Genomic DNA, 21343 nt, shown 5'->3' on the forward strand with positions numbered 1-21343 from the left:
ACCAGCCTGGCCAACACGGTGAAAACCTGTCTCTACTAAAAATACAAAAACATCCAGATGTGGTGGTATACACCTGTAATCCCAGCTAATCAGGAGGCTGAGGCAGAAGAATCACTTGAACCCAGGAGGTGGAGGTTGCAGTGAGCCAAGATCACACCATTGCACTCCAGCATGGGCACCAAGAGCAAAATTCTGTCTCAAGACAAAATCATAAAATACAGTTATGCCAATGAAATCCTACTCAGGGTGATATCTATATCCACAAGATGAGTGCTCATTATTCTAATAGGATTTGTTGAGGTGCTTTTCAACCCTGTGATGCTGAGATATATAAATAAGAAATCAAAAAAATTAATACAGATATACACATATACACACACACACACAAAATTCCATCACCTTATTATTATGTCTCATCCTAAAACAGTACCTGGCACGCAATAAGTACTCAATAAATATTTGTTACTTGACAGACTTTGGGAATCAACTTAAATGTCACTCCTTCAAACTCCATAGAACATGTAGTTTATATCATCTTTAGCATGATTATTTAATTAATACCTAAATTTTCCCATTAAGCACAATAAATGTCCAGACTATAGGCTCCATGTCTATTATGGTGACCTCCCCTTCCCACAAAGCCTAAGATACTTCCTGGCACAGTCAATGCTCAGTTAAAAACTGGGAAGGAGGAACCAGGAAGGACTGGAGAAGAGATGTGGAAGAGATATTAAAACAGAAAGAGAGAGGTGAGGTCAGAGAAGATATTAGGAAAATGGCACAGATTTGTAAACACACAAAACTGCCTGTGTTTCCCAGCTTTTCTTTTTTCCTTAAATTCTTCATAATATCCTCATTCTATTAAACAACTCTGACAATCCCACTACTCTAGGAACCTTTCTAGTCAACTTGATTTTCCATTTGTTTGTCTTCAGATGTTACACTCCAGATTACAGACTCAAAATTTGTCTAACCAGAACATAATGAGATTATTTCATATGACCTAATATCTTAAGAAATGACCATAAGACATTGTAACTAATTTTCTGAAAACAAATTTACGTCAGAACTGACAAATCCAAACAAAACTTAAGTCTACAACCTTGAGAAGCTAAATACTCACCCAAATTATGCTACCACTGTACTAAGTTTTAAAATTATTTGTGAAATTTCCTTTGGCTGCCTATCATAGCTTCATTTATAAAAGTTTAACTTTACTAACAATATCTTAAAAAAAAAAAAACCCCTTGTTAAGTAAACTAAGGTGTATCCAAATAACAAACTATGTAGCCATTTTAAATTATATTTATAAAAAATTTTTAAGAACTTATGAAAATATTACTACGTTAAAAGTCAAAAATAGGAAAAATAGACAACCATAAATGAATTATCACAATTTTGTTTCAAACCATAGGAAAAAAATTAAGGCAACAAAATTTAGAACTTTGAAATTAGATTAAAAAATAGTAACTGACTGAGCAGGCCAAAGAAAACTGAATCCTAAGTCAGCAATGAGAAAGCAAAGACAATGATTATCATGTCAGGACCCTCAAAAATTCAAAAATTAGAAGCTCCAGTTACCAGAACATTTGCATTAGCCAAGTATACACCCTCTAGATAGAACACTGGAATATTTTATCTGAAACAAATCTGATTACCACAAAAAGAAAAACACCTAAAAATACAGCAGGGAATGTGAAAAAACAGCCCTCCCGTGAAGCCTGCAGTCAAGCAAGTTCTATTCAGATGCACAGAGCTTCCAATCAATTTTAGCAGTACACCCTTACATAAGTGTATGGCCCACAATCAACAAACATCTCAGAAAAGTCAAACTCAGAAGCAAAAAGTACTAACTAAAATGATCAAGTTGAAAACAGACTATGCAGGAGCAAGATGGCCGAATAGGAACAGCTCCAGTCTCCAACTCCCAGCTCCAGCGACACAGAAGACCGGTGATTTCTGCATTTTCAACTGAGGTACTAGGTTCATCTCACTAGGGAGTGCCAGACAATCGGTGCTGGTCAGCTGCTGCAGCCCGACCAGCCAGAGCTGAAGCAGGGTGAGGCATCACCTCACCTGGGAAGCACAGGGGGAAGGGAATCCCTTTTCCTAGCCAGGGGAACTGAGACACACAACACCTGGAAAATCGGGTAACTCCCACCCCAATACTGCGCTTTAAGCAAACGGGCACACCAAGAGATTATATCCCACACCTGACCGGGAGGGTCCCACGCCCACAGAGCCCCCCTCATTGCTAGCACAGCAGTCTGCGATCTACCGGCAAGGCAGCAGCCAGGCTGGGGGAGGGGCGCCCACCATGCTGAGGCTTAAGTAGGTAAACAAAGCCACTGAGAAGCTCGAACTGGGTGGAGCTCACAGCAACTCAAGGAAACCTGCTTGTCTCTGTAGACTCCACCTCTGGGGACAGGGCACAGTAAACAACAAAAAAAGCAGCAGAAACCTCTGCAGGCGCAAACGACTCTCTCTGACAGCTTTGAAGAGAGCAGTGGATCTCCCAACACGGAGGTTGAGATCTGAGAACGGACAGACTGCCTGCTCAAGTGGGTCCCTGACCCCTGAGTAGCCTAACTGGGAGACATCCCCTACTAGGGGCAGTCTGACACCCCACACCTCACAGGGTGGAGTACACCCCTGAGAGGAAGCTTCCAAAGTAAGAATCAGACAGGTACACTCGCTGTTCAGCAATATTCTATCTTCTGCAGCCTCTGCTGCTGATACCCAGGCAAACAGGGTCTGGAGTGGACCTCAAGCAATCTCCAACAGACCTACAGCTGAGGGTCCTGATTGTTAGAAGGAAAACTATCAAACACGAAGGACACCTACACCAAAACCCCATCAGTACGTCACCATTATCAAAGACCAGAGGCAGATAAAACCACAAAGATGGGGAAAAAGCAGGGCAGAAAAGCTGGAAATTCAAAAAATAAGAGCACATCTCCCCCGGCAAAGGAGCGCAGCTCATCGCCAGCAACAGATCAAAGCTGGACGGAGAATGACTTTGACGAGATGAGAGAAGAAGGCTTCAGTCCATCAAACTTCTCAGAGCTAAAGGAGGAATTACGTACCCAGCTCAAAGAAACAAAAAATCTTGAAAAAAAAGTGGAAGAATTGATAGCTAGAGTAATTAATGCAGAGAAGGTCATAAACGAAATGAAAGAGATGAAAACCATGACACGAGAAATACGTGACAAATGCACAAGCTTCAATAACCGACTCGATCAACTGGAAGAAAGAGTATCAGCGAATAAGGATCAAATGAATGAAATGAAGCGAGAAGAGAAACCAAAAGAAAAAAGAAGAAAAAGAAATGAACAAAGCCTGCAAGAAGTATGGGATTACGTAAAAAGACCAAATCTACGTCTGACTGGGGTGCCTGAAAGTGAGGAGGAAAATGGAACCAAGTTGGAAAACACTCTTCAGGATATCATACAGGAGAACTTCCCCAACCTAGTAGGGCAGGCCAACATTCAAATCCAGGAAATACAGAAAACGCCACAAAGATACTCCTCGAGAAGAGCAACTCCAAGACACATAATTGCCAGATTCACCAAAGTTGAAATGAAGGAAAAAATCTTAAGGGCAGCCAGAGAGAAAGGTCGGGTTACCCACAAAGGGAAGCCCATCAGACTAACAGCAGATCTCTCGGCAGAAACTCTTCAAGCCAGAAGAGAGTGGGGGCCAATATTCAACATTCTTAAAGAAAAGAATTTTAAGCCCAGAATTTCATATCCAGTCAAACTAAGTTTCATAAGTGAAGGAGAAATAAAATCCTTTACAGATAAGCAAATGCTTAGAGATTTTGTCACCACTAGGTCTGCCTTACAAGAGACCCTGAAGGAAGCACTAAACATGGAAAGGAACAACCGGTACCAGCCATTGCAAAAACATGCCAAAATGTAAAGACCATCGAGGCTAGGAAGAAACTGCATCAACTAACGAGCAAAATAACCAGTTAATATCATAATGGCAGGATCAAGATCACACATAACAATATTAACCTTAAATGTAAATGGACTAAATGGTCTACTTAAAAGACACAGACTGGCAAAGTGGATAAAGAGTCAAGGCCCATCAGTCTGCTGTATTCAGGAGACCCATCTCACACGCAGAGACATACATAGGCTCAAAATAAAGGGATGGAGGAAGATTTACCAAGCAAATGGAGAACAAAAAAAAGTAGGGGTTGCAATACTAGTCTCTGATAAAACACACTTTAAACCATCAAAGATCAAAAGAGACAAAGAAGGCCATTACATAATGGTAAAGGGATCAATTCAACAGGAAGAGCTATCCTAAATATATATGCACCCAATACAGGAGCACCCAGATTCATAAAGCAAGTCCTTAGAGACTTACAAAGAGACTTAGACTCCCATACAATAATAATGGGAGACTTCAACACTCCACTGTCAACATTAGACAGATCAAGAAGACAGAAAGTTAACAACGATATCCAGGAATTGAACTCATCTCTGCAGCAAGCAGACCTAATAGACATCTATAGAACTCTCCACCCCGAATCAACAGAATATACATTCTTCTCAGCACCACATCGCACTTATTCCAAAATTGACCACATAATTGGAAGTAAAACACTCCTCAGCAAATGTACAAGAACAGAAATTATAACAAACTGTCTCTCAGACCACAGTGCAATCAAACTAGAACTCAGGACTAAGAAACTCAATCAAAACCACTCAACTACATGGAAACTGAACAACCTGCTCCTGAATGACTACTGGGTACATAACGAAATGAAGGCAGAAATAAAGATGTTCTTTGAAACCAGTGAGAACAAAGATACAACATACCAGAATCTCTGGGACACATTTAAAGCAGTGTGTAGAGGGAAATTTATAGCACTAAATGCCCATAAGTGAAGGCAGGAAAGATCTAAAATTGACACTCTAACATCACAATTAAAAGAACTAGAGAAGCAAGAGCAAACACATTCGAAAGCTAGCAGAAGGCAAGAAATAACTAAGATCAGAGCAGAACTGAAGGAGATAGAGACACAAAAAACCCTCCAAAAAATCAATGAATCCAGGAGTTGGTTTTTTGAAAAGATCAACAAAATTGACAGACCACTAGCAAGACTAATAAAGAATAAAAGAGAGAAGAATCAAATCGACGCAATTAAAAATGATAAAGGGGATATCACCACCGACCCCACAGAAATACAAACTACCATCAGAGAATACTATAAACACCTCTACGCAAATAAACTAGAAAATCTAGAAGAAATGGATAATTTCCTGGACACTTACACTCTTCCAAGACTAAACCAGGAAGAAGTTGAATCCCTGAATAGACCAATAGTAGGCTCTGAAATTGAGGCAATAATTAATAGCCTACCAACCAAAAAAAGTCCAGGACCAGATGGATTCACAGCTGAATTCTACCAGAGGTACAAGGAGGAGCTGGTACCATTCCTTCTGAAACTATTCCAATCAATAGAAAAAGAGGGAATCCTCCCTAACTCATTTTATGAGGCCAACATCATCCTGATACCAAAGCCTGACAGAGACACAACAAAAAAAGAGAATTTTAGACCAATATCCCTGATGAACATCGATGCAAAAATCCTCAATAAAATACTGGCAAACCGGATTCAGCAGCACATCAAAAAGCTTATCCACTATGATCAAGTGGGCTTCATCCCTGGGATGCAAGGCTGGTTCAACATTCGCAAATCAATAAACATAATCCAGCATATAAACAGAACCAAAGACAAGAACCACATGATTATCTCAATAGATGCAGAAAATGCCTTCGACAAAATTCAGCAGCCCTTCATGCTAAAAACGTTCAATAAATTCGGTATTGATGGAACGTACCTCAAAATAATAAGAGCTATTTATGACAAACCCACAGCCAATATCATACTGAATGGGCAAAAACTGGAAAAATTCCCTTTGAAAACTGGCACAAGACAGGGATGCCCTCTCTCACCACTCCTATTCAACATAGTGTTGGAAGTTCTGGCTAGGGCAATCAGGCAAGAGAAAGAAATCAAGGGGATTCAGTTAGGAAAGGAAGAAGTCAAATTGTCCCTCTTTGCAGATGACATGATTGTATATTTAGAAAATCCCATTGTCTCAGCCCAAAATCTCCTTAAGCTGATAAGCAACTTCAGCAAAGTCTCAGGATACAAAATTAATGTGCAAAAATCACAAGCATTCGTATACACCAGTAACAGACAAACAGAGAGCCAAATCATGAATGAACTTCCATTCACAATTGCTTCAAAGAGAATAAAATACCTAGGAATCCAACTTACAAGGGACGTAAAGGACCTCTTCAAGGAGAACTACAAACCACTGCTCAGTGAAATCAAAGAGGACACAAACAAATGGAAGAACATACCATGCTCATGGATAGGAAGAATCAATATCGTGAAAATGGCCATACTGCCCAAGGTTATTTATAGATTCAATGCCATCCCCATCAAGCTACCAATGAGTTTCTTCACAGAATTGGAAAAAACTGCTTTCAAGTTCATATGGAACCAAAAAAGACCCCGCATTGCCAAGACAATCCTAAGTCAAAACAATAAAGCTGGTGGCATCACGCTACCTGACTTCCAACTATACTACAAGGCTACAGTAACCAAAACAGCATGGTACTGGTACCAAAACAGAGATATAGACCAATGGAACAGAACAGAGTCCTCAGAAATAATACCACACATCTACAGCCATCTGATCTTTGACAAACCTGAGAGAAACAAGAAATGGGGAAAGGAGTCCCTATTTAATAAATGGTGCTGGGAAAATTGGCTAGCCATAAGTAGAAAGCTGAAACTGGATCCTTTCCTTACTCCTTATACAAAAATTAATTCAAGATGGATTAGAGACTTAAATGTTAGACCTAATACCATAAAAACCTTAGAGGAAAACCTAGGTAGTACCATTCAGGACATAGGCATGGGCAAAGACTTCATGTCTAAAACACCAAAAGCAACGGCAGCAAAAGCCAAAATTGACAAATGGGATCTCATTAAACTAAAGAGCTTCTGCACAGCAAAAGAAACTACCATCAGAGTGAACAGGCAACCTACAGAATGGGAGAACATTTTTGCAATCTACTCATCTGACAAAGGGCTAATATCCAGAACCTACAAAGACCTCAAACAAATTTACAAGAAAAAAACAAACAACCCCATCAAAAAGTGGGCAAAGGATATGAACAGACAGTTCTCAAAAGAAGACATTCATACAGCCAACAGATACATGAAAAAACGCTCATCATCACTGGCCATCAGAGAAATGCAAATCAAAACCACAATGAGATACCATCTCACACCAGTTAGAATGGCGATCATTCAAAAGTCAGGAAACAACAGGTGCTGGAGAGGATGTGGAGAAATAGGAATATTTTTACACTGTTGGTGAGATTGTAAACTAGTTCAACCATTATGGAAAACAGTATGGCGATTCCTCAAGGATCTAGAACTAGATGTACCATATGACCCAGCCATCCCATTACTGGGGATATACCCAAAGGATTATAAATCATGCTGCTATAAAGACACATGCACACGTATGTTTATTGCGGCACTATTCACAATAGCAAAGACTTGGAATCAACCCAAATGTCCATCAGTGACAGACTGGATTAAGAAAATGTGGCACATATACACCATGGAATACTATGCAGCCATAAAAAAGGATGAGTTTGTGTCCTTTGTAGGGACAGGGATGCAGCTGGAAACCATCATTCTTAGCAAACTATCACAAGAACAGAAAACCAAACACCGCATGTTCTCACTCGTAGGTGGGAACTGAACAATGAGATCACTTGGACTCGGGAAGGGGAACATCACACACCGGGGCCTATCATGGGGAGGGGGGTGGAGGGAGGGATTGCATTGGGAGTTATACCTGATGTAAATGATGAGTTGATGGGTGCTGACGAGTTGATGGGTGCAGCACAGCAACATGGCACAAGTATACATATGTAACAAACCTGCACGTTATGCAGATGTACCCTAGAACTTAAAGTATAATAATAATAAAAAATAAAAATAAAAAAAAAAGAAAACAGACTATGCAGGAAAAGAAAATCTAACAGAAACAAAACAGCCTATCATTAATATCCTTTGAAAGAGGGGGGAAAAAGATATTGCATTACTGTAGGCATGAACAATAAGATGCCACAACTAAATAATAAAGAAAACTTTTCTTGGAAATTAACAGCAGAAATCAAAACTAAGTGGAAACATTTTAAGAATAAAAATTTCTCCCAGATAATGGAAAAGACGAAAAAGAGAAAAACAATAAAAAAAATTTAGAAGACCATTCGAAGATATCCAATATTTATCTAGAATAGAACAGAAAGCAGAGAAAAAAGTAAAAGAGAAAGTGTTCCACAAGTGAAGCATAAGTGCTTCCAAATCGAGAAGGTGTAACTGAGTGCTTGGTACAATGGATGAAAACAGACCAAGACACGTAAATGTAAAATTTCAGAAAACTGGTGACAAAGCTCATAGATTCACAGTTGGGGGCGGGGGGGAAAGAGCTATGTATGCGTGCACAAATGAATAAAAAATATTTTAAGAAAACGTTGTAGTCAGTGTTTTCTCATGCATACATATTATCTATTTCCACTAGTCACTTCTCTCTTGCCCCTCACTCTAATTAAATAATTACACAATTGTTTTTGCACCCAAATGAGTAGCTTTATTTTTACACCTGTTAAATTTTTTCCTTTATTTTGCTTTTTAGTAAAACTTTAATCATATTTAAGTATATAAAAGGCTGTTACCTCAAGAATGTCAAAACACCGTTAAGTGTTGAAGCTGCATAAGCAGCTAAGGGTTCATGTGTACTATTCTACTTGTTACTGGGTTTGAAAATTATTTAATGAAAAGTAAATAAAGTTATCTTAAAGAGGCTGATGGGTTGTCTCACACGTAAGGATGAAAAAATTCTATTTGCAGTAGGTATGAAAATAAATTTTAATTCTTAAATCCACTCCTTTGCCCATTCACCCTCGTGAGTGAGTTCAGGCCCTAGTTCATTTCATTCCTATAGTATGGCAACATAATCCTATCTATTTCATATCCCTTTCATTCTACAGCCCATCCTGCTGCCAGTTCCTTTTCTAAAAACCAGATCTGCACTTCATTCTACTGCTCAGGAACTTTCAAACAGCTTCCTATTGGCCACACAAATGTTTGCAGGCTAGTTTAAAATCAATGTCCTGCTCATTATGGCCCTATTTCCAACATTTCTTACAGACCACAATATACATAAAGAAAAAATGTTTGCCACATATAGTCTTAATACACACCCTCTTCCCAAATCAGTATTTCTACCAAACATATTAGTATTTAAACACACTATCAAGGCAAGAAAACCATGAAGACTGTACCCATCAAATTCAAATCTTTCATTCAGAATCCAATCAGAATGGAACACTCTGACCTCCTCTCACATAACCAAAAGAAACTTCAAAATAAGTTTTTCAGTACACAGTATGTATAAAAAACACACATTCATAATGGCTACCTTCAATGAGACTGACCCCTAGGAGTTTCTTTTTATTCTCTTTTTAAAAGTCTACTACAAAAAATAAAGTATACAGAAACTAACAGTTTATGATGGCAGTTCTCGTTTCTATTAAAAAATAAAATAAAATGCACTGCTGCTAATGAACTAGTTCATTAAGACAACTTTTTTACCCATTGTAGTTAAGTTTAATATATTCAATGTCATTATAGACAATATAACCCAAAAAACCTGATGACCCTTTAAAATACAACAGACATCACCACACACTTTCAAAATATTTGCAAAAGAACCAAATATGCAAAGTAGAATGTAAATTAAAAATAAAATTATCTATATAGAACTGTGTACAGTAGAGTGGTTTATCTGCAGACACAGCACACACACTGCATAAGGCAGTATTCTGGTGGACAGGGCTGCAAACCCAAAAGGGGAGTAGAGGTTTCTTTCCAGTCCACTAAAGTTCCCTGAGTATATAACCCAATCTAAAAGCCACTCCCAATCTTCATCTCAGTGTCATTCAATACAAGAATCAACCATCAAGGTAAAGAAAAAAGAGTACACAACCAGTTTTCCATAAAAGAACTATGACAATATAGTATTATTCTTTGGACTAGGTCTGTGATCATACCATGCAATGGAGAAGCCAGAAACCAGACTTGATACACAAGTTGTAGTATCAACCTCAAAGTCTCTCACATAAACCTACTCCTTTCAAGTACCAATTTTTAAAATCAATGGCTTTATCTCATTCTGTTGAGTTCTTAAAGCCTCTCAGAGAATGTCTAAGATTTTTGAAGTTATCTTGAGTTATCGGGGCATTACACCAATGATATCAGTGTTACCAGTATCATACAGATAAACAGTATGCCACTTCCTTACCATTTTTTTTTTTAAAGAAAACAAAAAAGTCTCCAATTCTGTTGATAAAGATTAGAGTATTATCTACAATGAGAGCTTAATCTGTTGCCACTAACTTTTCTATCCTACAAACATGTATTACAACTCAAAATGAAATCACAACATATAGCAAAGAACAGTTTTACTTGGCATTTGTTAGTATAATAGGCTATAAATTCACATGCTTGCAAAAGTGGAGATAAAACAACAATCAGCAAATTTGTAAGTCACCAGGAAGCTGAAGGTTTGGAAAAAAGGTAGCTATTTCCACTTTAATCTTGTCCCTTGAGTAGTGGTATGGGAGCAGACTCAAGAACAAAAAATGAGAGCAACCAAGGATAATTTACTAAAATTCACCTTAAAAAGATTGAATCTGCCATCTTGGATCTCTGCACCTGGTGTAACTTCCATAGTACAGTCTTCGGCCTAAGTTAAATAACATATTCCCCATTAAGATACCACATAATATTTAATTAATAGGCCATATAAAGACAAACTAGCTGTGGCTAGTCTGTGATTTGAAAGTAAGAACATCAGATAATCATTAATACAAAACTCTAAAAGGGAGGGAAGGGAAAAACAAACATGGTAAACAAAATGGAATTTTTAATCTATCGTATATCATTTAACCACTTTTATAGGGAAGTGATTTATTTGGGGAGTAAAAATGGGACAGTAGACAAGCCAAGGGTATTCCGGAGTATTTATTAATTACCGTAATTTTATTTGTAGTAGAAGTTACTGGTATAACTTCAAGTCCCATTCGTATCCTCTTTTGTTTTTCACAGTAAGCTTTCCAGGTATCTTCATTAAACCCATAATTAAAATAATCAGAAAGATCAGCACCTAAAGATAAAACACATCTTTAGTGTACAAATATTTCAGCTCTATTTTTAAGCAGCATCAAAAATATACTAAACTATAAAAATACAAATTTAGAGTTCTATCAGTTATCACTCTATCATTTACGGTGGCAAAAAGACTATAAAATTTTTGATCAAATTATTTCTTTAGAAATGTCATTGTAATAAACAATAAGTCTACATTTTAAGTAATATGAGGCCACCAGTAAGATTTAATAATCCAAGTCACTATTACTCATCATTTGCTTAAGACAATTAAAATTATAATGAAAAAATAAAATTTTAAATTGATGCTCAAAAAATTTTCTGATGACTTTACACTAAAAATATTGAAATTAATATAATCCACAACAGTCTTACCAGGTTTACGCCATGGTTTATCTTCAAAAGAATCCAAATCTACCTCTAAGAGTGGAACTCCATTAATGCTTCCAGGTGCATCAAGGTCTACTCCTTTGACTTTTGTTCCTGTTTTATAAAATTACAAAATGAAGGAGCTACACTTGCAAGAAGCTGGGACATACCATACACAAACAGAAAATATAAACACCTTTTTACTATTCCTGGCACACATACACACACAAACAGAAAACAAACATTTTTTTACTATCCCTGGCAAAAAACCTGGCAAGCATTCCAAACAAAGCAGAGCCTAAAATACGTGCTACTGGACTATTTACAGAAAAAATTTACCAGTCCCTGTGATGTATGGTCAAAAATTACCTTTAAAAAGAGCTATTATATTATCACCTTGGCCAGGCGCAGCAGTGCACACTTGGAATCCCAACAGTCTGGGAGGCCAAGGCAGGCAGATCACTTAAGCTCAAAAGTTCTAAAACAGCCTGAACAACATGGCGAGACCTGGTCGCACGCCCACAGTCCCAGCTATTTGAGAAGGTGAAGTGGGAGGTTGGTTTGAGCCTGGAAGATGGAGGGTGCAGTGAACTAAGATTGCGCCACTGTACTCCAGTCTGGGTGACAAAGTCAGACTCTGTCTCCCACTAAAAAAAAGTGATTAAGACCTATTTAAGATATGTGCCTTATTTCCCTACTGATGCAACAGAAAATACAAACTTTACCTGTAGTTCCATAAACTCTTCCTCCTGTCTTGATGTTAAGATTTACAGGTGCTGTACCATAACTCCTAAAAACAAACAAAAAACCAAACATTATCCTGAAAAGCTTAAACAAAGCAGTAATATTTCTATTTTTATTTTTCTATTTTTTATAATTTGTTTTTATTTTTTAAATTTTGGATAGATGAGATGAGATCTCACAGCATGTCGTCCAGGCTGGTCTCGACCTCCTGAGCTCAAGCAATCCTCCCGCCTTGGCTTCCCAAAATGCTGAGATTACAAGAGTGAGCCACCGTGCCCAGCTAACACACATTTAAAAAAACATTTTAAACTAGTTTCTAAAGTCACTTGCTCAATAAAAGGCAAAAACATTAAAAAAAAAAAAAATAACTGACTTGTTTCCATTTCAAAAATCTCTTTGCCACTAACTCAACATTCTACTGCAACAAACTTCACAAGAAATAAGGCTAAGAAGGGAAACATAGTTTATACCCCTTTTCTTCATTTCCTTGCCTGCCAGTTATTACACATACAGCAATCTTTTTTTTTTTTTTTTTTTTTTTTTTTTGAGACGGAGTCTTGCTCTGTAGCCCGGACTGGAGTGCAGTGGCCGGATCTCAGCTCACTGCAAGCTCCGCCTCCCGGGTTTACGCCATTCTCCTGCCTCAGCCTCTGGAGTAGCTGGGACTACAGGCGCCCGCCACCTCGCCCGGCTAGTTTTTTGTATTTTTAGTAGAGACGGGGTTTCACCGTGTTAGCCAGGATGGTCTCGATCTCCTGACCTCGTGATCCGCCCGTCTCGGCCTCCCAAAGTGCTGGGATTACAGGCTTGAGCCACCGCGCCCGGCCACATACAGCAATCTTAAGCATAAGTAAAATTCCTCCAACTTGTTGTTAAATCCAGTGGCCTTTCAGTTCTTCCCGCAGTTGATATTGTTAATAACTCCTTTTTCAACCATTCATGGAGTCTATAATAGAAATTTATTGTCATGAAATTCAAAAATAAGTCTAGCATGAAAGCAGAACAGTGTTTACCGGTGGTGGGTGGTTAATGACCAAGAGGAAAAATGAGAGAAACTTCTAGGATGCCAATCATGTTTCGTATCTTGATCTGGTTGTAGTTACATGAATGCATATATTTGAAAAAAGTATTAAGCTGCACCTTTTTAGATGTAATATAATACACAGTGATAAAGAAAAAAATTTCTGAAGTTGGACCAATCCACATTCAAATGTTTTGTCAGTTGTTAGTGTAATCTTGGCCAAGACATCTAAGACTCGTATATAATTATTTGAATATTTCATTGCATTTATACTTGTATAAATGAGCCTCATATAAATTTTCTGTAAGGGGTTACAGATAGTTCTTTACTTTTTTTATATAATGGATTCTTATATATGCGTAGTATTATCAAATATACTAATTAAAATAGACTTTTCTGTTACTAGGGAAATTAGAAGAAAACAGGAATGGGCAAAGAAGGACCAACTCCCACTGAACAAAAAGATATCAGTAAGACAGCAGGCGATGGCTCACACCTGTAATCCCAGCACTTTGGGAGGCTGAGACGGGCAAATCACGAGGTCAGGAGATCGAGACCATCCTGGCTAATACGGTGAAACTTCCTCTCTACTAAAAAATAGAAAAAATTAGCCAGGCGTGGTGGCGGGCACCTGTAGTCCCAGCTACTCAGGAGGCTGAGGCAGGGCAATGGCATGAACTCGGGAGGCAGAGCTTGCAGTGAGCCGAGAACACGCCACTGCACTCCAGCCTGGGCCACAGAGCGAGACTCCGTCTCAAAAAAAAAAAAAAAAAGATACCAGTAAGACCTCAAGTCATAGGTATTTTCAATGATATATTTCTCACTTTATATTCATGTGACATATTTGGTTCTTTTCTCTCAGAAGTTCAGCCATCTGGACTTTAGATTCACTGCTTTGGGTCTAATAATAATTACTTCCATCTTTTGTCTCTAATGTACTAAATGTAAGACTTAGGTTGAGTTACATTTGCACTGTCATTTTTCTTTTCCACTTAAAAAGGAAAAATGTAAATGCAATAAAATGTTTTAAGTAATTGTATCAAGTAATTGTAGCTTCACAGCTAGAAATGTAAGAATTACAAAGTGGACCAAATATTACTGTCAAGCAGTACTATCGTCACCAACTTGAAATAATCACTTTATAGACTTATTAATTCATGTAATGCTTACTGAGCACCAAAACCATGTCAGGTATGATTCTAGGCTAAGGAAAAAGTATGAGGAGCTGGACAAATTTGGTCCCTGCCTTCACGATGTTTACATTTTAACAATCCAAATTCAGCAAAAGTGACTTAGTGCTATCTACATATGAAAAAAGACTAGAGAAAAGGATTTTCTCTAAACTGTTCTCTTACAGGACTGCTATAGAATAAAATGGCATTTTTATAAAAGGCTTAGCCCTAAGTCTTCAATAGATGAGCTTCTTTGCTTTCCATCTAGCTACTTTCTATTCCCCATTCTGCCTTTTAAAACATCATTTCTCTTTTTCAAGCCACAAGCCTTTGTATTCATTCTGCGTAGAGAAGCTTAGTGGTATGAAAATTTGCAGAGGCAAATTTGATATAATGTCCAATAGATCCCCATGAACTCTCAGACCACTCTAAATGCTAGATCCTATACTTGGATTTTCTATAGGAACTTCAAAATAAACATGTCAAATGAATCTATTTTGTGGGAGGTGGGAGGAGTAGTGCCCACCTGGACCCAATTAACTGCTCTAGAAATCTTTAAGTCCCTTTATCTCCTCCTCCATCCACAACCAACCAGTTATCCATGTTATTTGTTATTTCTTTCTTTTTATTCTTTGAGACAAGATCTTACTATATGGCCCAGGCTGCCCTGAAACTCCAAGGCTCAAGCGATCCTCCTACCTCAGCCTCCCAAGTCCATGGGACTACAGGTGTATACCACATGTCTGACTATATTTGTTTCTCAAATATTCAAATATACTATTTTCCCATTCATCTCTCTACTACTGCTGCCTTAATCTAGATTATCATCTCACCTGGACAACTACTTCACATCTATTAGTCAATGTCTCTCCATCTAACCCATCTCAACTACTGATGCTACAATGGTTTCTACTCTATAGAAATCTAAAGTGTCTAAAGGTAATACCTTTTCAAATAATATGATCTATCTAAAAACCTAATCGGGGTGTCTAAGTGAGAGAATACAGTCATAGGTCCTCAGTTTCTGTTCTGGTTAGGCCAGTAAAGCCCCTTCATCAATCCTCTTTTCCACTTATCACTCGAGACAGAAACTAAAAACCACGGCTTTGGGCAGCTAAAAGCCTAAAACAAACCAAAACAGAACAACAACAACAACAACATAACGTTGGCTGGTTGGACAACCTTGCAAGGTCTACAAAGACATAGCAAATGCATCCTAACTCCTTTCATAAGTGATTTCAACCATCTCTTTTCATCTACCTTACCCTCCAGCCATGTACTTCCTCCAAGCCATGCATCTACTACATTTATTTTTAAGCAGTGTCCTCCACCTAAAAACCACTGTCTCCCATCTCAAAAATTATTCAAATTCAAATGTCACCTCTGGGATCTTCTCTTCAACACCTGTAGGCTTTCAGCAACTCTCAAACTTTTCTAATCACTTTGTACATGTTTCTATTGTAGCACTTATGTTGCACTGAAAATATTTACTCACATGTCTGTTTTCCTCACTACCTCTGGAAAATAATAACTTCTTGTATTCTCATCAATTAATATATTCACAAATAAAAAAATTGCTGCTTTCATGTAACTCTATCTAATTTGTTGACTCCAGGAAATTTCATGATGATTTTACCAAGAGTTCTTTTGTAGCACGGTAAATGTAAAAAAAATATAATAATGAAATGATCATAGATGGTTTAATAAAGGCACATTATCTTTGCTACTTAACACAGTGCCAAATAAATTATGCCTTTAAAAAGTATTTATTGAGTATATAAATGGATGAATCTCACAGATATAGGTAACGAACTACTTTCCAAGATAAATTATTCCTACTTTAAGACTTGGTTTTCTTCATACCTTACACACATATAAAACGAACTTGTAACAAAGGTATGTTACCTAAAAAAACAACCTGTAACAATTTACAATAAACAATTCAGTACTATTCCTTTAACACAGTTTGCTCTTTAAATTTGCTTCTGAAAACGCTGCGCATAAGTAAATGTTTATCAAATTTCATTTTCTCACGGACTTTGTTTTCAAGGGATATACCCTGAAATACAGAGGTTAAGCAACTTTACACTCTTCACAAATACTTGTACTTTACTTTGGAAATTCATAAAATGAATAAAAAATAAATCAACTGATAAATGGGTAAAGGCATAGATAGAGGGATATGAGTTCGAGCAAACAAAGCAAAATGCATATTGTATAATCTAGGTGATGGGTAAATGAGCAGTCACAGGTCAGTTCCTTCAACTTTTGAGAGTATTGGAAAATTTTCATAATCAAATGTCTAAGGGGAAAAAACCTTCAGAGACAACTGTAACTAAATAACATTCAGTTTATTTAGTCAATAACCATTTACGGCACACTTACTATATTTAAGGCAATGTGAAGAAGAGAAAAATTCATAAATCAGTTTCCTGTTTTTTTGAAGAGTTTTGAATACAATGGTTTCTACTCTATAGAAATCTAAAGTGTCTAAAGGTAATAAATATGTATAAACATAATTACAATGCATAAAACTGAAAACTGCTGTAAGAAATAAAGTTTAGTAAGGTACTATGAAAGTCCACATATATTTAATATTTGAGTGCAATTTCTACCAAAAAAAGGTACCATTCATAATCCAAAAAAATTGTCATTTGCTTCAAATTGTTCTGTAACTTGCAAGTACAAATAATTTTATATAATATTTAATGAACATGCAATTATTACAATTTTATATAAGTGTTTCTTTTGCCTAATACAGACAGTAAAGGCCTATTATTAGCAGAAAGCCCTACTAGTACTACCGTATAAGCCCAACTTTCTCATTAAGTAATTATTTACTTTCCCAAATGAGAATGAGGAGCACATTTAGAATATGCACCCCTAACACGAAAAACTAGCCTCTTTACTCTGTTCCCTAAAAAGGTACTAGGATTTTAAAATTACATGGGTACATGTATCATTACTATAATACAAAACTGACTATGACAATAACTGAACTGGCTTTAAGCTTCCTGAAATGACTTTTGAAAACAAATGACCCTACTAATAAAATGTTTAACAATAGTTTTGTATATACTGGTTGATTCCAGATGAGGTTGCTTAATGAACTACAGTGAAATTAATGTATTTTATGTTTCCAATGCACAAGCTATAACAACATTATACAGCCAATCTGAAAAACAAAACACATTGACTCTTATTCTCCTATTGTAACTAAATCACAATTCGTACTTCAATGCATTTCCCTTCCAATCTTTCTGTAAGATTCTTTATGTGTTCAATGCGTCAATGACAGTCCATTCACTTGGTCCAGTTTATAGAAAACAAAATTTGAGACAAACATTGGCCTAAAAGGCCTACAGGAGAATTAAAAACCTGAAAACACTATTAACAACAAAAAGAAATACTTTTGATATTGTTTTTATTGGACAAAAAAATTAAAAACCTAAACTCAGGTCTGGACAAGTAATAAAGCGAAACAATAAGCACAGATACAAATTACAATTTAAGGATTTCTAATTCTAAACAAAGAATTTATAGTATTTTTTTTTTCCCTTGAGACAGAGTCTCACTATTATCCAGGCTGGAGTGCAGTGGCTCGATCTGGGCTCACTGCAACCTCCACCTACCAGGTTCAAGTGATTCTCCTGCCTTAGCCTCCGAGTAGCTGGGATTACAGGCACCCACCACCACGCCTGGCTAATTTTTGTATTTTTAGTAGAGATGAGGTTTCACCATGTTGGTCAGGCTGGTCTTGAACTCCTGACCTCAGGTGATTCACCCACCTTAGCCTCCCAAAGTCCTGGGGTTACAGGCATGAACCTCCATGACTGGCCTAGTACTCAGTTCTTTCATGAAAGCACTTTAAATTCAGGATGAAAAACTGCTGCTTCCATGTACCTTTGCCTAATCAGTTAACTTTATTTTAGGAAAGAAGTATCTTCATGATGAAACTTTAACAAGAGTTCTTTTATGTTAAAATAGAAAAACGTAAAAACAATGGAATCAACCACTGAGAGATTAATATAGGCACACTCTTTGCTATATAGCGTTTACACAATTGTTACTTACTAAAAAATAACATACCCATACTGTGGTGCTCCCGTTTTAATGTCTCCTATAGTGACATGAACATCATCTTCATCATCATCGCTGTCACTATCACTATCATCTTCAGTCTCAGTCACTTTCTACATGAACATAAACAAATTATACATTCAATAATCCATTTCAACATCTAATACTAATACCTAAAAAAAGTAACCACCCTGGGTTTTTTTCTTTCTTCTTTCTTGAGACAGAGTCTCACTTTGTCTCCCAGGCTTGAGTGCAGTGTTGTGATCTCAGCTCACTGCAACCTCCGCCTCCCAGGTTCAAGCAATTCTCCTGCCTCAGCCTCTAGAGTAACTAGGATTACAGATGCCTACCACCATGCCCAACTAATTTTTGTATTTTTAGCAGAGACAGGGTTTCACCATGTTGGCCAGGCTGGCCTCGAACTCCTGACCTCAGGCGATCCACTCGTCTTGGCCTCCCAAAGTGCTGGAATTACAGGTGTGAGCCACTGCACCCGGCCCCACTCTGTATTTTTTTGAGATATAATTTAAAAGTTACAAGCTTATAATGCTGCCACCTATTTCAACTCATAATTTTGATGTTCTACATAATAAAAAGGATAAGACTATGAATAAAGAAATGAAATCTTTTTTGGTATCATCTCCTTTTGGTAAACAACACCTCATATTTTTTTTTTTACTATTATATCTGCCCCTCTTGCAAAAAGGATCTAAAGCAACTTACTAAGATATCTACAAGATAAAATTATAAAAAATACATATTTGAGAATTCTTGGCAAAAAAAGAATCTAAGAGGAAAACAATTTTAAGATTCACAATGTCACAAATAAAAAGTACCAAATCAATTAAAGAATTTTAAAAAACCCAAAACATAAGAAGTACCAAATAGTTAAGTAGAAGCTCAATTATTCTTGGTATTTTTGTATACCTAGAAGAGGCCCTACATGCAAATTCTACATTTGTGAAGATTTTACTTTGGCTCTTAAAGGCTATTTTGTGCTTAATCACATCATAGTAAATAAATAGATGACATATGCAAAATACTTTTTGCACACAACTACAAACTTGCAGAACAGTAACTTCCTTCTTTTTATAGGATTAAAAAGTACAAATATTCATAGGACCAGTGATACGTTCACCTCACAAAGCATCAAAGGCATGCAGGCATGCAGTCAGGGACTGTCACATACATTAAAAAGCACTGCTAAAAAATCACAACATTCAAAGGCTGTGGGACTCAAAACTTGCTCTGAAAACCAGGCACACTATATTCAGTAGATGTATAACCATTCAGTTCCTTGAAAGCAATAAACATCAAGCCTTTGCACATACTATTTTCCTCTGACGTCTTTCTACTATTTCTTTTCCTCCTTGCTAATTCCTATATATGTTTTTGATAGCACCAGATGCAGTAGGAGATATAAGAAAGGGTCACATAACATAGGATACTGAAGGTAATGTAAAATGTCAGCTTGTTTTCTACGTAAACTGTGAAGCTATTGATAAAGATCTGTATCGGGAAAGTAACTGGATTTCAAAGCCTTATGTTACCGGTTTTGGTACACCATTTTCGGCAGTTTCATCTTCAATTCCAGATGGAGGATTAGCACTACAAACAACAAAAATAAGTATACACGTCAGGCATTACTCTTCCGAAGTGCAGATAGGTTATATTAGCATTTCTAAGCTACATCTAATAAAGTCCCTAAAATTATTGTCTCCACTGGAGACAGTAATGGTAAAATCTGACTATCGTATTCCCTGTTATTTCTAGTAACTTGCATAAAACAAGTACTCAACATTGTAAGTAGAATGCAAATGCCAGGCTGGGCGCAGGAGCTCACACCTGTACTCCCAGCACTTTGGGAGGCTGAGGCGGGTGGATCATGAGGTCAGGAGTTCAAGACCAGCCTAGCCAAGATGAGAAAACCGCCACCTCTACTAAAAACATAAAAAAAAAAATTAGCCAGGCATTGTGGTGGGCGACTGTAAAACCAGCTACTCGGAGGGTGAGGCAGACAATGGCTTGAACCTGGCAGGTGGAGGTTGCTGTGATCATGCCACTGCACCCTAGCCTGGGCAAGAGTGAGAGGCTGTCTCAAAAAAAAAAAAAAAAAAAAAGAACGCAATTAATGATTTATAATTTGATGGTGGGCTGAAATTCAAGCTTTATACACATTTTAAAACTATATGACAAACTTAATCAATTTTAATTATCCTAAATCTTTACTGAACATCCACTGTTGTACCATGTACTACTACTATCACTACCCAGACCTACGTAATACAGTTTCCTCTTTTCCTTGGTGTTCAAGAACTCAGATTTGAGGTATAATCACATTAACTCTTTCAGTATTCAGTTAACATACACGCTTCTTCTTGGTTCTCTGTGTTATCAATCTTACTGAAGATACGTCCTTTATTGAATAAAAAATAAAATTTTAAGATTAAAAAAAGTATCTTCATTCAAGGTTGTTCTCCAATTTGATATTAATAAGGAGCTAATTCTCATGAATGTCAAAAGTAATTACTTTAAGACCAGTTAATACTTGAACTTGTCTTTTCACAACAAAACTGGTATGCAACAATAAAACATTCACATTCCCATGAAACTCAAGCATATGGTCATTTACCAGCAAATAACACTTCCAGTAGTACCATAGCGTAATTGGTTTCT

The 21343-nt window shown here is 37.1% G+C and overlaps 1 protein-coding gene across 23 annotated transcripts in view; it reads right to left on the bottom strand.

Annotated features, from left to right (window-relative positions):
• Window positions 1-21343, bottom strand: part of FIP1L1 (factor interacting with PAPOLA and CPSF1) — an 85775-nt gene that overhangs the window by 58027 nt on the left and 6405 nt on the right. For 11 of the 23 annotated variants that reach the window (XM_073017383.1, XM_073017381.1, XM_073017375.1 and 8 more), the window contains 6 exons: window positions 20218-20275; window positions 18677-18780; window positions 12376-12440; window positions 11657-11764; window positions 11149-11279; window positions 10791-10859 (listed from right to left, as the gene is read on the bottom strand). In XM_073017383.1, the coding sequence (XP_072873484.1) occupies window positions 10791-10859; window positions 11149-11279; window positions 11657-11764; window positions 12376-12440; window positions 18677-18780; window positions 20218-20275 (535 nt within the window). The remainder of the gene's footprint in view (window positions 1-10790; window positions 10860-11148; window positions 11280-11656; window positions 11765-12375; window positions 12441-18676; window positions 18781-20217; window positions 20276-21343) is intronic. The other 12 variants (XM_073017386.1, XM_073017385.1, XM_073017380.1 and 9 more) reach the window with 2 other exon arrangements.

The sequence above is a fragment of the Chlorocebus sabaeus genome, chromosome 7 (genome assembly GCF_047675955.1).
Source record: "Chlorocebus sabaeus isolate Y175 chromosome 7, mChlSab1.0.hap1, whole genome shotgun sequence".
NCBI classification, from domain to species: Eukaryota; Metazoa; Chordata; class Mammalia; order Primates; family Cercopithecidae; genus Chlorocebus; species Chlorocebus sabaeus.